The 15020-nt window shown below is 43.1% G+C and overlaps 1 protein-coding gene across 1 annotated transcript in view; it reads left to right on the top strand.

The window, feature by feature from the left end:
* ANTXRL (anthrax toxin receptor-like) overlaps positions 1 to 15020 on the top strand; it is a 57001-nt gene extending 41981 nt beyond the window's left edge. Inside the window, exon 18 of the mRNA XM_010000354.1 lies at positions 14793 to 15020. Within this exon, the coding sequence (XP_009998656.1) occupies positions 14793 to 15020 (228 nt within the window). The remainder of the gene's footprint in view (positions 1 to 14792) is intronic.

Here is a 15020-nt window from a genome sequence, read left to right as displayed (position 1 = left end):
AATTATTTATCCCCCACTCCCATAATGAAGTGAAGTTAAAAATGGCAGTGTCAACTCTTTTTGAGTCTTCATGTGATGAAGTCCATTCCAGAGTGTTTGTGTGTGAGAGTGGAAACTCAGGCTGAAGCACGTGTACAGGAATATAGGGCTGACTGCTGCAAGGGCCTTCTTGTTGTCCTTTGGGTGGCCAGGACTGTTGTTCATTCATCCTCATTTCTTCTTTATTGTGATCATGTTACCTTTTCCAAACCACCTTCATTTTTCCTTACACATGCCTCCCTTGGACTCCTGCCCTAGATATTCCCTTCCATTTTCTTTAGCGGTTTCTTCCTCACTGTTTCTCTCAGCCCTTGTTTCCCTACCCCTCCCATTGATAAGACAGACTGGTACCCTGCAATCCTGCCATCTGGGAACAGTGGTCTGGTGACCAGCTTCCTTCCCCTCTTCCTCTTATTCTGCAGGAACTGAGCTGCTGGTATCAGCATGCCCTGGGTTATGGCTTTGCTGCAGAAGTGGCTGAGGCTCCTAAGGGCTACTCTGCCCTGGCTAGTTCCTTCCATGGACTTAGCAAGAAGAGGATCTCAGGATGGATGACCCATCAGTGTTAGACAGGATTGTATTAATAGGACTGGCTGTGAAAATCACAGGCACTTTTTGGGACACTGTATTTAAAGAAAACCAGCCAAGAAGGAGCTCTGATGCCTCTTCTCCTGGGAACTGTGCCCACGTTTGACTTGGCTCAGAAGACAGCTCCTCCTCTTGGTCTCCATTCAAGATCATGTCATGGCACCGCTGCTGACACTGGTTATTAGTTGAGCAAGTATCTCAATAAAGGGTCACAGGATCCACTCACTCAAATTCTTCAGATCAACCCTAGCAGGACCTTTGTTGCACCAAGGATGGGACAAAAGGAATAAACACATTCAGCTCTACCCCATCATTAGCAGATAGGCTGCTATTTGTGGGATGGCTTTTTGCTGAGCTCTCATGCAGCATCAGCAGAGGAGCAGAAAGAAGGGCTAGCAGCTCTGTTGTGGATTTTTGGGCTGTCTTCCTTGCAAAAATGTACACAGGTGAAGCCTTTGTAGGCATTTGCACTACTGCTGCTGTGATGGATCCCTTAAAGCTAGGCTGCCATTTTCCCCTTCCTCCTCAAGGACCAACAGTCACTCTTTTTACCCAAGAAAGGGACACTGCTCATCCTAGCAACAGGGAGCATGTCAGAGTGGCTACATGGGCTGGTGAGCTATGTGTTGCTCAAGATACTTAGGCTGCCTTGAGGACTTTCTCATCACTGTGTTGGCATCCTCCTGAGCTTGCAGGAGGCTGCTATGAAGAGTGGAGTTCAGGAAGTATTAATGTCTGGCTGTCTTGAAGTATCTCATAGAAAAGACAGTAGCTGGTGAGGCAGGTTGTCAGTAGGTTCTACAAAAGGGAACTTTCAAGCTCTTCTCCTTGGCCTCACAGATAAAAAGTGGGCCTGTTACCAGCCCTAGCAAGTAAACATTAAAAGCCCCAAAACGTCCAGAGAGGAAAGTGAGATGCTCATTTCAAATGGTCTGCTTAGTTGCTGCTTTCAGCAAATCCATTCCATTTTGCATTTCAGCACACACTGTCACAGGAAATTCTCAGAGGCTCGGTTTACCGAAAACCTCAGCTGAAACAAAGACGACATTTTTTCCCCCAGGCAGAATTGCTCTTTTCCACTTTAAAGCTCTAGAAAGTGATCTAATTTTTTTTTGTCACTGAAAATTACCTGCAACAGAGGCAGAGAGTAGACTGAATTTTGATGTCACCATCACCCCTGTATACTCATGGGACTTTACTTAGAAAAAAAGCAGTGGTTTTAGCAGCACTACTTTGTGGTTTAAACATGTAAAGTCCATTCCTGGGGACAGGGACTGGAGCAGGCTGTTTACATGAATCTGAAAGCCTTTTTTTCTTCATTCCATAAAACTGTAGGTAAAAGGGCTGCTGTGCATCCAAAAATTTTCCAGTGTGACCAATAGCTCACAGTTTGCAAGTCAAGACTTCCTTTCAGGTTCTCTCCACTGAGTTACTGCATGACTTTGAACAAGGCTCAGGAGCTGGAATGTTAAACATCAGCCTCTGGAATGAAAACTGGAGTATTTGGGTTTCTTATTCTGTGCATCCCTTTAAAAGTGATTACTCTTAAGATGGTAGGTTTGTTAAAGCTTAGAAGGTCTGATTATCCTGATTATTTTGAGTAGCCATTTGTAATGCTGACCATGACATCTATGTGCTGTAGTTTTCATAACTGAAAAAGAATCATAAGAACATAGTACTTAACTTCCTTACAGCTGTGAGGTTTAGTTAAGTCCTGCTAGACACTTGGAACTCCTCAGATGAATGGCAGGACATTCAATATAGATTATTAATGACTTGTAATTAGTTTTTTACTCCTACCTACGTGTGGTTAGCAGTTTGAATGCATCCCATGGGGACAGCAGCACCCGCCTGTCACTCCACACTAGCTGTCCACATATCAGTGCTACTTGGAGCTCATTGGAATTATTTCTTTTCAAGGCTGAGTAATGGCCTTTAGTAGGCTTTCCGGCCACTTGCCTGGTGATGTGTTGTAATCGCCCAAGTAGTAATTGGAAGAGCTGCAATGAGTGCTGGAAAAGCAGCACTGAGCTCCTTCGGCCTGTATTCATCAGTGACTGCTGCCTGTTTCTGGGGATTTTCTCCCTTTGCTTAACTTTTCTTGAGCCAATTACCTTCATTAGCTGCTGAAAAATCAAGATGGGGACATCACCTGCCACTGCAGGTGATCTCACGTCATCACTTTCAATGAAAGTGTGCCACATATAGCTTCCATTTTACTAATTTATTTTTTTTTTCCTTTTTGCAAAGAACTGCAGTATTGGTATGGTTACTTCCTGCTGTAGCAGGCTTGGTACGGGGGGGTAAAAACTACCTGGTGTGGGACCAGTGTTCTAGTCCACAGTTCTCTGGATGTGCTGAGCACTGCAGCTGAAAACATGTTATTAGTGACTAATTTCTTGCCCTGCAAGAAGCCCACATATTAGCATTACCTCTCATTTGTGCCAGGATCATGTTTATTTGTTTCCTGACAACACCCCTGGATCAATTCTGAGCTCCATGTTACCTTGTTTCAGTTGGATTGCTAGGAGCTGTGTATCCCTGATTGTCTTCCGAGTTGGATAACAGACCAGAAATTAACCTACCCAGCCATCTTTAGTTCTCTGCTTACACACTTACAGAAATTCTTCAGGAATCTGTTCCACTATATGCAGAATGTGTAATGCTGCGACCTTCTTCTGAAGGTGTTTGAGCTCCGGAAATAAAAATCACTGTATGAGATAATGTATTAATACTATTGTTCATACTAAAGTTATTGTACAGAGTGATAACTAAAATTCAGAGGGTATTGCATCATTACTTTCTACAGAGGAACTTAGTTCTGGATGCCTCCAATCTTACATAAACTGCTGTGGTCCATGTTGTAGTACCAGAACAGAACCAAATCACCTTGTCTGCCACTGTACGAGTAACAAAAAGCTTCTACACAACCTGAAGAGTTTATGAGCTGTGTCTGTTAAATCTTAAGATTAACCTTAACTTAATCTTGCTTTGAACATAAACTTTGTGTAATAGTAAAATAGTCCAGTTTTATATGCCAGCTTTAGTCTCAGATGGGCACTGTTCCTGGAACACCAAGTAAAGGCCGGGCACTCTTGAGTGGAGCAAAGTCCATGAGAACATACCTTCTTTGCTCCTACTTTTTGATTTTCTTCTAGGAAATGTAATTACCCCAGGAAGACACCTCAGTCTTCACTAACTGGTGATTACTTCAAGGAGTGGGATATACAGAAACTTTAAAGCAAAGCCTACCAAGAACAGTGTCACTTTTTGCAATGCTAAAGGCCGGGCACTCTTGAGTGGAGCAAAGCTTTGAAAAATGAGAGGAAGTGTACCTGTTTTTTTTCTTCTGCTCAGGGACAGGCCACTGTCTCTGATAAGTTGAGACAAGGGTGTATAAAAGAGTATGTCTGTGAGGTGGTGATGGGGTGCTCATGGAAAAGAGGAACTTAAAAATGCAGAGCTATTACTTGATAGACTGCATAGGGAAAATATGGCAGGGATATATTTGCATGGAGTGTTAGGTCTCTATAGCATACCTGAAGTGGCAAGGAGAGTTCCATGTCAGGACCTTGATATTTGAGTTGCTTCCCTGTTATGTTAATTCCTGGAAATAATAAGGTGATTGTGTCCCAAGGAGCTCTTCCATCTGACTTAACATAGGAGCTTTTGGGGGAGGAGACATTTTTTTGTGCTGTGTAAATATGCCAACACTGATAATAAACTGTATGAGTCTCATATGAGGAGAAAAAAAATCTTCATGAAATAAAACCTGGGAACTGTGGGTTTGCTCTAGGTAGCAGCAGAGCCATTTAAGGACCAGTTAATGCAGAGATGGGTTAGAGATACATGTAGCTGTTTCCAGACTCTAAACAGAGAGGCAGCTTGTCTGTGTGGTGAGCCAGAAATTTTTATTTTTGGTTAAGGCAAGGAAAAATAATATTTTTCACCACAAATGTATGAATCTCCAGCTTTATCCTATTCCCTAGGAGAGCTAAGAACATTGTGCTCTTCCTCTGTGCATGCCATAATCCCAGTTTGCTCCTGAAGAGACAATCAAATAATTCACCCTGCAAAGCACAATGACACTTAATTACAGTTTGAGCAAAGCCTCTGTGGCCCAGTTGCTCCTTCCAACAAGCCATCGATACCTCAAGCCTGAGACTGTTGCACCCAGCAAATGTTTGTTGTTCTTGTTGCTAGGCTCCAAAGCCCTCATTCTAGGTGATGGACAAATGCAGTCTCCTTTTGCCTGAAAACACCAAAGGAAAGAGAAAAATCATTTGCAAACCAACCACTGTTTTTTTCTTGAACCACTTTCCAGTCTGGTCAGCAACCAAGTGTGGAAATGTGTGGTGCTGTGGTTAAAACAAGGGATATGAGTCAGGAGTCTTGAACTTGTAAATACCTTTTTTGTTGTTGTTGTTTATTTGTTTTCCCCTGAAGCTGCTGCATAACCTTGAGTAGATGGCATGACCTTACAGTGGCTCTTCTCACTTCCTCCACTCTGACAGCCTCATCCATAAAAGCTGTCAGAAAGAGGAAGGCAGAAGATCATGTGTTGTGGGTGCAGGTTTAGGTTAAGATATTTCTCTGAGGGTTGGGTGGCGTTTGGTCTGATGTTACTGTATTTGGGATTGGTACTGAATACAAACCTTGCCTGGTAGACCTTAACTTTGATTATGCCTAGTGTCATCCTTTTCTTTTCCCTTTGCTACTTCAGCTTTTTTAGGACTTGGAACCAACAGGCTTTTTTATGGATTTGCACTGTTTGTTACTTCAGCTGCAGGCTCCGCAAAGCCTAAGATGTGATGTACTGTGCTTTCCTGCAAGGTATCTTGTGACTCTGGCCATTCTTTCAGGAGGTGTTTGCTGCGTTTTCCTGCTAGGCAGGGCTGGAAACAACATGCAGCTCCCTGCTGAATTGAGTGTAATGCAAATTATTTCAATAGCCTTCTCAATACTGAGATGGGCTCTTCATATCACCTGCTCTATGTCTCCATGTCACTTTCCCTGTGTGCCTAAGCTGGAAAGGTGGCATCAGGCATTGTGAGAGTTGGGAGGCAATTAGGTGTTCAGGACAAAATTTATTCTGTTGAAAGGTCCTGGTACTAGCTTAAAAGGCCAGCTTCCCTCACTGAGCCATTCCTTGCTCAGATTCCTCATTATTGGCTGATTTCTCCAGGGTTGAAATGGAAGTAGCCCACTTTTTTCAGTGTATTCCTGCCCTGGTCTTCAAACTAGCTGTATAGAGCTGTATAGCTTGTAGAGGATCCATTCCTAGCTTCAAGCAGTGCCATGCACAACTGGGACTCTCAACTGGGGAGTAGTGTCTGCAGACATGCTTGTCTTGGGAACCTATCACTACTTGATTGTATTCTGTGCTTGATATTCTGACTAAAGAAGCTACAGTAGTCTGGGATACTGCAGCTATTATTCTTACTGCAAAACAGTTCCTATATTTATCTTAAATCCCTAGGAGATCAGGACACCATCTTCCACAAGACTCAATTTTGGCTAAAAACTGCTTCTTTAGGTGGTGTGTAGATATCTTTGCATATTAATGGAATTGACTGAAGTGGTATAAAATCCCTCAAAAAAGTATCTGTATTTTAATTTTATTTTTTTTATTTGAAACACCTTTTCTTTCCAAAACTCAAAGAAAAGATGTTTTGAATTCAATAACATGTGTTTCAAGCCCAAGTTAGATTTATTTTGACATACTTCTTTTACCTGAAAAATGAAGACTTCTGGCTGTTGTTGACTTTTCCCTTGGCCAGCAAGTGGATTCAAAGATGATTCTTATAAAATATGATTTTTATCACTGCTGTTGTGTGTGGAGCATGGCATGGGCCTGTTTGAGAGTTTGCCCTGAAACCTACCTCTGTCAGTCCCTGGGGATCCCCTGGACAGGCTTATCACACACTTGGTGTCAAAAGAAGAATTCCTGTGCTCTCTTCCTCCCTTCCCCACCCCATAAATCCTACTTTCTCAGCTGTTTGGCTCCCACAGCCAGGGTGTGTGAGGGCATTCTGAGCTTCTGAAGAATTTCTTCTCCTGGCCCATGTACCAAGCAAGGCTGGTCCCCCTTTGTCCCTGTAAGAGGGGCTCAGGCATCTGTGCTGCCTGAGCTTTCTGGGCAGCAATATGGGCCGTAGCATCAGCTACGCCAACAGGGTTTTTCTCTGAATGTGTCATAGCCCAAGACATTGCTTAGCTGTGTCTCGCTGTCACTGTGTGCTCTGTCTCTGGCCTGCGTGCAGCTATCTTCTTGCTTTTGACTTGGGCATCAGAGTTTCTGAAGCAGGGATTAACTTTCTGTGCTGTGGCTCCCTGGTGCTGCACCCCTGATCCAATGACTGGGGCTTGTATGTGGTTTTGTTTGGTTGCTGAAAAGTAAGAGAAAAGGCACAAAATTCACTTATAAAAGTGTCTCTGTGGACTGTGTGAAGGATCTTCATGTGCCTCAGCTGCTTTTAAATATCACTCTCTTCCTGGGTCAGGACATGTTTATTGTTTAAAGTCATGTTACCTCCCACATCTTAAAGCTCAGTCTCGGTCCGTTTGTGGTGTGAAGCACGTTAAGTGAGTCCAGCAGGTTACACCTCTTGGCAGCACCACTTCCCTCATGCTGGGCTGCAAACAGATTTTGCTGCTGCTGCTTGGATCATCCTTGTGCATCTGCATCTGTCACTTTGCAATTTCAGATTCTAATTTATCTGATGTATCTAAGGCCATTACAGGGTCCTCACTATTACAGTATGAGTGATCACAATCCACAGTGCAGGGATTTCCTTCCCCTCCGATAGCTCAGTCATAGAAGAAGGGAGCAGAAGTGGTAGAGAATGGCTAAAGAATGGGCTGGAGTGATTCTCCTTCTTGACTAAAGAAAATAATAATTATATTCTCATACTGCCACTTTACTGGACCTTGCTTTTAAAATCCTCTTTTCTTCAGTCAACCCCTTTTGCTCTTTTATCTTTGTAGTTTTGGATTACAATCATTTTAGGCATCAATGCTGAGTTGTCAAATGGATTGCCAGAAAATTGTTATTGACAAGAGAGAATTTATTAAATGAGAAGGCATTTAAAGAGTCAGATTCTTATGCAAACAAACATTTTATGTTGATTATATTTAATGTATTTCTTTGAGAGCTAATAACATAAATATATTCATTAATTGTTAATAATTAATAACTTTTAATTATTAATGCAATGACTACAGTATAGTTATTAGTTATTACTAAATTTTAATTTTCCATAATATAATTAGATACTAAATATAAATTACATATTTATTAACCTGAAAGCATGATCAGCCACCAAACTGCTGATATGGGAATCTCTGGCATTTCCAATATTTTTTTAAAACAGAAAAACAGTGTCTGAATCCCAAATGTAATAGTAGTAGTTAGTAAAAGTTACCATTCCTTTAATCGTGATTATGATTCTATGCCTGAAAACCAGGCAGGCTTAGGTTTTACGTGACAAACTGTTTCAGCAGCTCACTAATTTCTAGCCTGTATGCTGCAGGATAATCAGTGCAATTCCCAGGAAATCCGTGAAGGTTTTAATGAGCCATGACATGTTCAGTGCACAGTCAGCATGAAGAAGTGCAATGTGAGGAAGCTTTTGGCAAAGGCTGATGCACACATATCTGGGATCCTGAGGAGCCAGCTTATAATCCTGACACTTGCCCAGGGAACTCAAATAGTGGGAACTCTATACCATCTCTGTTCAGCTCTTTCTCTATAAAATTACTGTGTCCATAATCTGCTTCATTTATAAATACATTTGCTAAACAAGTTTCTCACACTGTTGCTGTTTCAGGATACTTGGTGTCAGTGTTCCTGCTAGAACACTTTTATTCTTTATTGGAGGACAGGGATTACCTTGTCCTCTAATTTTTCAAGGATTCAACTTCAGCAAAAGTCACTGATCCCATTGGTTTCTGGGTGCAGGATCAAAACCTTCACTTAGCCAAAGTGATTCTGATTCTTTGTAGATGCTGTCTCTTATGGTTTTGTAGGTAGCATAAAAACCTGAATCTATCCTTCGAGTACTAGGGCTCTCTACCTTTACACTGAACTATTGGTAGATATTTAGGAAGTGAAGCTACATGCTGACAAACCACATCCATAGCAGGCTGGCAGAGCCATCCTAGTGACATCCATTAAAAAAAAAACTGAGGAGAAAGGTGACTACTCATTTCAGTCCAAGGAAATTAGGTCCACTTTGGATTTTAGCATCTTAAATGTAACACTTAGGGAGCTACTTTTTTTTTGGCTCTGTGTTTTAGATTAATAAGATCAAACTTTAAAGGAATTGCTTTCTTTAAATCCATTCTAAAATGTAAAGACAAGTATCAGACTGTTATAAAATCAAAGACCAAGAAACTTCAGTAAACATTTAAGTGAAGCCAACTCTTCCTCAGTTAGATGCCTCCCTCTGCTACTTAGAATTGTAGCACTAAGACTCCATAAGCAAACCCAAGAGTGAATGAAAACAATCAAAATTTGTAGCAGGATGAATATCTTTCGTTATATCAACTAATGTAGCTAAAAATAAGAAACAGACATACTTTTGTGTACACAAACACTCTGGCATGCACAGAGATGAAACTGGATTTGGTTTTTGTTAAATAAACACCAAAGCGTGTCTTAAAATGAACAGAAAAAAGAGATTACTACTGGCAGATAGGGTGGATTTTTAAAATTCCTTAAGTGTTCTTAATATCATGGGTGAGGAAACTTGCTCATAGTAGCATTTGAATTGCCTGGATCCTTTTAATAGTTCTTTTCCATTGAGAACTTGCTGAGTAGTTGCTAAAGATTTTGGGAGATCAACCACTAGGGAACGATATACTGAGCAGTATGGTGAAAGTAGCCCAGCAATAAGATGCAGTGGCTTTCAAGAGGTTCCTCCCTTCCTTCCTTCCTTTAAACCACACACAAAAACACATCCTAGGTGGTCGAGGAAGCATTGCCTAAAAGTACCAAGTGCCTGAATTGCACATGTGATTGTTACACTGGGATAAAAGCTGGAGTCGGGACAAGGGCTGATCCTGCTGCTTCAGTATTTGTACTTTTTGAAAAGCCAATTTGGCAAGCAGCATAACAAGGGCCTAACAAGTGACAGGACATATGGGGAGGCAAAATAATTGTGCATTAGGAAGACTGTGCAGATGTGAGCTGAAGTAAGGGCGTAACTCCATATGGCGCGTTGCTGACCTTCAGTTGGTGCCTGAATGACAGAACGCGGTGCAGGTCGCCCTGTCCAAGGGATGCTGTTCTGGGAGCAGGGCTGCAACCAGACAGAACTGGATTTATGCAGATCATCTGCTTCCTGGCAAACAATGAAGCAGCTACTGACAGCTGTTGTGCCTGAGATTGTCATGGTATTACTGCACCTTTCAACTCTGACACATTCCCTAAAACACTGTGTATTACCGTGCTTCTGGAAAAAAAACAAAACTGTTACTGCTACTGAAAGGGTGGTGGCTGTTAACCCCTGTTAATCCCCTGTTCAGCAAGAGCATATGTGAGTGTGCAGGATTCCTGATTTCTGTCCATGTTTTCCATGGTTTAAAAGCCTTTATACAGCTTTGGAGCGGAAATAACTTAATCCTTTCAAACACAGAATATTAAAAATCCTGTGGTTAGCATGTTTATTTGAGAAACATCATGGATATTTTTTGTAAACTAACCCCAGAGGGATGTGAGTGTTGGGTAGAATAGCTGTGCCACTCTTTATTAGGAAGTGTGATGAGAGAAGGCCTTAATTCTTCAACCTGGAAATCCTTTGAGGAAATAACAGTTGATAAGTCCAAACCATGACTTTTGATTTATTATCATTTGTTCCTCCCTTTCCCTTTTGGATGTTAATCCTAACACTGGCTAAGAGCTTGGCCTCATTTTATCAATAGCTGCTTGAAGTGCTGGGGAGGATTTGCTCCAGTATTCACCAGAAGTCTTTGATCTATGAGATTGTAGGCTAACACCAACAATCTTTTGTGAGCAAGTGTCACAATACGTACATCGATCATCCCAGCCCCTGTCTGTCAGGCTCTCCCAACCTAACCGTATTTTTCATGACACAATGCAGCGCACGGCCTTTAAATTACCCATCTGTCTGACAAATCAGTGAGTGTGGCAGAAACTGGCAGCAGTTTGACGTCGCCTATCACTTTAACTGAAGTGAAAGTAATGCAAACAGATTTATGGGATCCCCTTTGATTATAGACTATGAATATATTTGGAATTGATGTTTGAAGGAGAGAGACAACAGAGAGGCAGGAAAGGCTTGTAGGAAAAAGCACTAATGTGGGGTTTGCGGTTTTGTATTTTCTATGAGGGAGATTGTTTTGTTCTTAATATTTTACTTCTACATGTGTTGCATCTCAGCTGTGAATACCTCGCGTTTTCTTTTTCTTTTTTTTTCCCCTGGATGATTATTTAGCTGTCCTAAATTAATAATTTTATAAATATCAAGGCGCAGTTTTCTTAAATGTTTTGCATTATGGCGGTTAAATATATCTGTAGTGCTAACTGTAGAGCAGTAAATATTACCGAATTTCCAAGTGTGTTCTGAATACAGTATAGCACAGCAGAATGCAAATGACTGTTGTAAACTGACAAGGATGGATGTTTGCTGCAATGCTGGTGAGGACTTGAGTTCTCTGATGGAGTAGAGCAAAGCACTGACTTGTTTTTGGGTTTTTTTTCTTTGATCCAGTGGTTTATCTTTTTTGCACAAGTAACCAAGACCTCGGCTTTTGCACTTTGATACCTTCATGCAGAGGCTCTGTCCCTAGAATAGCATGGCATTCAACCTGGTTCATAACCAAAGTCTGCTATAACAAGCCTGATTTTTTATGAAGGGGATTTTATCCTACTTATTAAAGCTGTTGTTTAAGTATAGTGGTGAATTTGTGATGGTGGAAGCTGGAACTGAGAACTACTGAGTATCTCACTCACAGGCAACAACGTGCCCATTCAAACAGCTCTTGGCTGCAGCTGAGCTATTGAATCCCTGAGCTAACCAATCCAAGTAAGTGGTAGGGTGGTACCATTTGGGCGTTAGCAATGTTGAATCATTTTTCCAAGCTCTTTGGAGCTTACACAAGCTTCTCTTGGTCTTCTGCTTGACTTCTTTAGAGAAGCCATAGACTTAAGTGATTCCCTTCTTTTTTAAGGAGTAGTTTTCATAAATGAAGGTGTAGGCATTTGAAGTCACTTAACAAATCAGAGTTGTGCTTCAGCAGTGATGGCTTTTGTCTGGATTCCAGGGGACACTGTGATTTGTGGGATTGCCACAGAAATTTAGCCTGTTCCCTAAATACTTCAAGAGTTTCCTCAGGCCAGCACCACTGAGATAGCAGCAATCTGTTGCTGGTGTGGGTTCTTGTTGTCCCATGTTATCACACTGTCCTGGTTTAGTGATCAGGGCAAACCACAAACTAGAGGGCAGAACTGGTCCCTATTACCCCTCCGTCAACCCTCCCAAAGGAAGATAAAAGGGGAATAAGGAAGAGAGACATAAGGGTTTGGAAATTGAAACTGGAACAAATTTACTGTAACACAGAAAAGGGAGTAACACATGACGGGGAAAAAACAGATTAATTTATATGCAGATATATACAAAACCAATCTCGATGATCACAGGAGTAGGTGGATGAAAGTGCCTTTTGCAGCAAGGCCACTTCTGGAGGGCTGTCCATGGCTCCTCACAACACCTGATGGAGTTGGATTCTGGAGACCACATGGCAAGTTGAAGAAGCTCTGAGCAGCAGCAAGGAAGAAAGTGCAGGAAGAAAAGGGGCTGAGCTTCTGGTTCTCCTGGCTTTTGTAGAGTATGGCAAGAAGTGGGAGGAGGGAATACTGACCCCTCTCTTTTCTGAGCATCCTGCATTGTTCAGGGTCCTAAAAACCCTCTCTCTAGTTGTTCTTTGGCAGCTGTGGGGATCATGAGCTGCTTAGCTCTGAGATAAGCTTTTTTTAAATCTGGAGTCCTTCTCCTGAATTTTGCTGGGAAGATGAATTTGGTTTGTTGATTCCAGCATGCAACCCGAACCTTTGGCTGTCATCAGCATAGAATCATAGAATCATAGAATCATAGAATCTTAAAAGATGCCTTCTGGGACAATTTTTTCTTGCCTCTTCGAGGTCGAACCTCCTTCCATTCCTTAATATCTCTTAAGTCCTCTCCATCTGCCTGGTGACAGGAGGGGAGAGGATCCGTCACTTGCCCAACGTCTTCTATCTGCCCCTGCCTCAGGGTTTGACTCCACCAATCTATTTCACTTTCACATTCTCTAATGGCCCTCAGTCTTGCAACCTCCTCTGTCAGCTCAACCACCTGCCTGAGGAGATCATTTACTTGCTCACACCGCACACATGCGCTGTCACTGGTTCCCTCTGATACCAGTGCCAGACTCAGGCATTCACTGCAGCCAGAGACCTGCACTGCTGCGTGCCTGCTTGGGAGCTCCGTCTGAGTCCCCACATTCTTCTTCACAATGGTTTTTGGCCGCGTTGTGACCATGATCAATCTAGTTACTAGTCTGCTTTTCCTAGGATGAGAAGGCACCCGCTGCTCCCTGCCTGCCCTCTGCTCCCTGCCTGCCCTCGTGCAGCTCTCTGCCTCTCCGCCTGCCCTCGCGCCTGCCACGTGTCTCCTCTCTGGAGGCCGCTGCCGCTCTCTCTTCTGCGCTGCCGCGTGCTCAGATGAGGCTGCCAAATGGCCGCTTTTTAAACCTTGCCGCCGTTCACAGCCACACCCCCTGCCACGTCAGCCTTCCTCTCCTCTCCCTCGCAGGCTTCCCGCTCAGACTCGGGTCTCCTGGCTCTGCCCCGGCTTCACCGTCTCTGGGAAGCCCGGCTCCCTCTCAAATCCTCAGTAAATTTAAAGGAACAGCTCTCACCGCTGCCGGTGCTGCTGCCGCTCTGTCTTCTGCGCTGCCGCGTGCTCCAGAGCATCGTGGCTCTGTAGGTCTTTCAAAGCAATGAAGAAAAGATGCCTTCTGGGACAGATATTTTCTAAACAGGCCAGACAGGTTTTTTCCTTTTCCCCTGGCTAGTGTTTGCCTTGAAAAGAAATAAATGGGTAACATTCACCTCCTTACTAAAAAGTAGAGGCCATTATCCTTAGGATGATTGCTACATGGAATGAAACAAGCCTGCTGTGCAAGGGATAAGGTGCTGGCAAATGGAGTTCCTACACTGATGGGCTGGGTGCTTTCCAGCCCACAATTATTTATTTGGAAATCACATCTCAGCTCCTGGAAGTGGGCTGTTGATAGTGCCACTCCTGCATTTTCAGTCAGTCTTCATCTCCAGCTCTTTTACATGATTCTGTTTCTCCTTCTGTCTGGAACTTGGTTAGTGGGAACCTATGCAAAGCTTTCTTTAGCCAAAAGAAAGTCCTGATGTATTTGCCTTTAGCTCCTAGCATACTAGGGCATCCCCAGTGTTTGCTGTTTTTTCAAACCAAAGCTACTCCTGTTTTAAAATCTCCATCCATAGTTCTTCCATCAGGTCCCACCTGCCAGCATCCCACATCCATTCTGGAAGCACACTAACTGGAGAGCCCTTTCTGCAAGTTCCACACTGTGTTGGTGAGGGAAGCTACATCTACATTTGGAGTACAGAAGACAGATACACTGTCACAGTGTGGTGTTCAAATGTGAACACCAGCTAGGTTAACATGATGGTGAAAAGGAAAGCTACAGATGGTGTCTTTGCTAAGGGTGTTCCTCTGTTATAATCCTGTCTCTGCTATTAGATTTTTTCAAACACAGCTTTGTCAAGCAGGGGTCTCAGCAAGGCAGGCATGACTTTGGTGGAGCTGTGGCTTTATGCTTGTTCTGCATAGCTCTAGTAGTGCAGCATAGGGTCTGTGTGAACAAAGTCACACCAGGGTCCCTTTTGGTTTAAACAATTCCTAGGCTATTCTCTGTAGGCAGGAGCTCTAACCTGGAGAAAGCACTCATTTCTAGAGCTGACCATCAGCAGAAAGTGGTCTGAGTGTCATGTCTAGGACTCAGTGACTGATAGTGGATGAAGATCTATAAATGTAGCCTAGTACCTCTGCTTATAGTCCATTTGGCTAGCTGCTAGGGTCAAAACACCTGCTTTTTTTGAATAATCAATTTTTCTTTTCCTCTAGGGAAGATGCATCAACTTCACTCGGGTGAAATCAGATGGAACCTCTGCCCCTTACATCCCACCACCAAAGCTGCCACAGCGTGACAATGTTCCTCTCAACAGTGCTCCAAGGAATCCTTCTCCTGCATCTCTGCAGCCTCCTTCCAGGCAGCCACCTCCTGGACCACCCCCATCCCGAGCCCCTCCTGGACCACCTCCTTCACGCCCACCCCCACAGCCCATGGTTTAG

This window comes from Chaetura pelagica, unplaced genomic scaffold (genome assembly GCF_000747805.2).
Source record: "Chaetura pelagica isolate M959 unplaced genomic scaffold, ChaPel_1.0 scaffold156, whole genome shotgun sequence".
Lineage (NCBI taxonomy): Eukaryota > Metazoa > Chordata > Aves > Apodiformes > Apodidae > Chaetura > Chaetura pelagica.
This window is presented reverse-complemented; position numbering and strand designations above follow the sequence as displayed.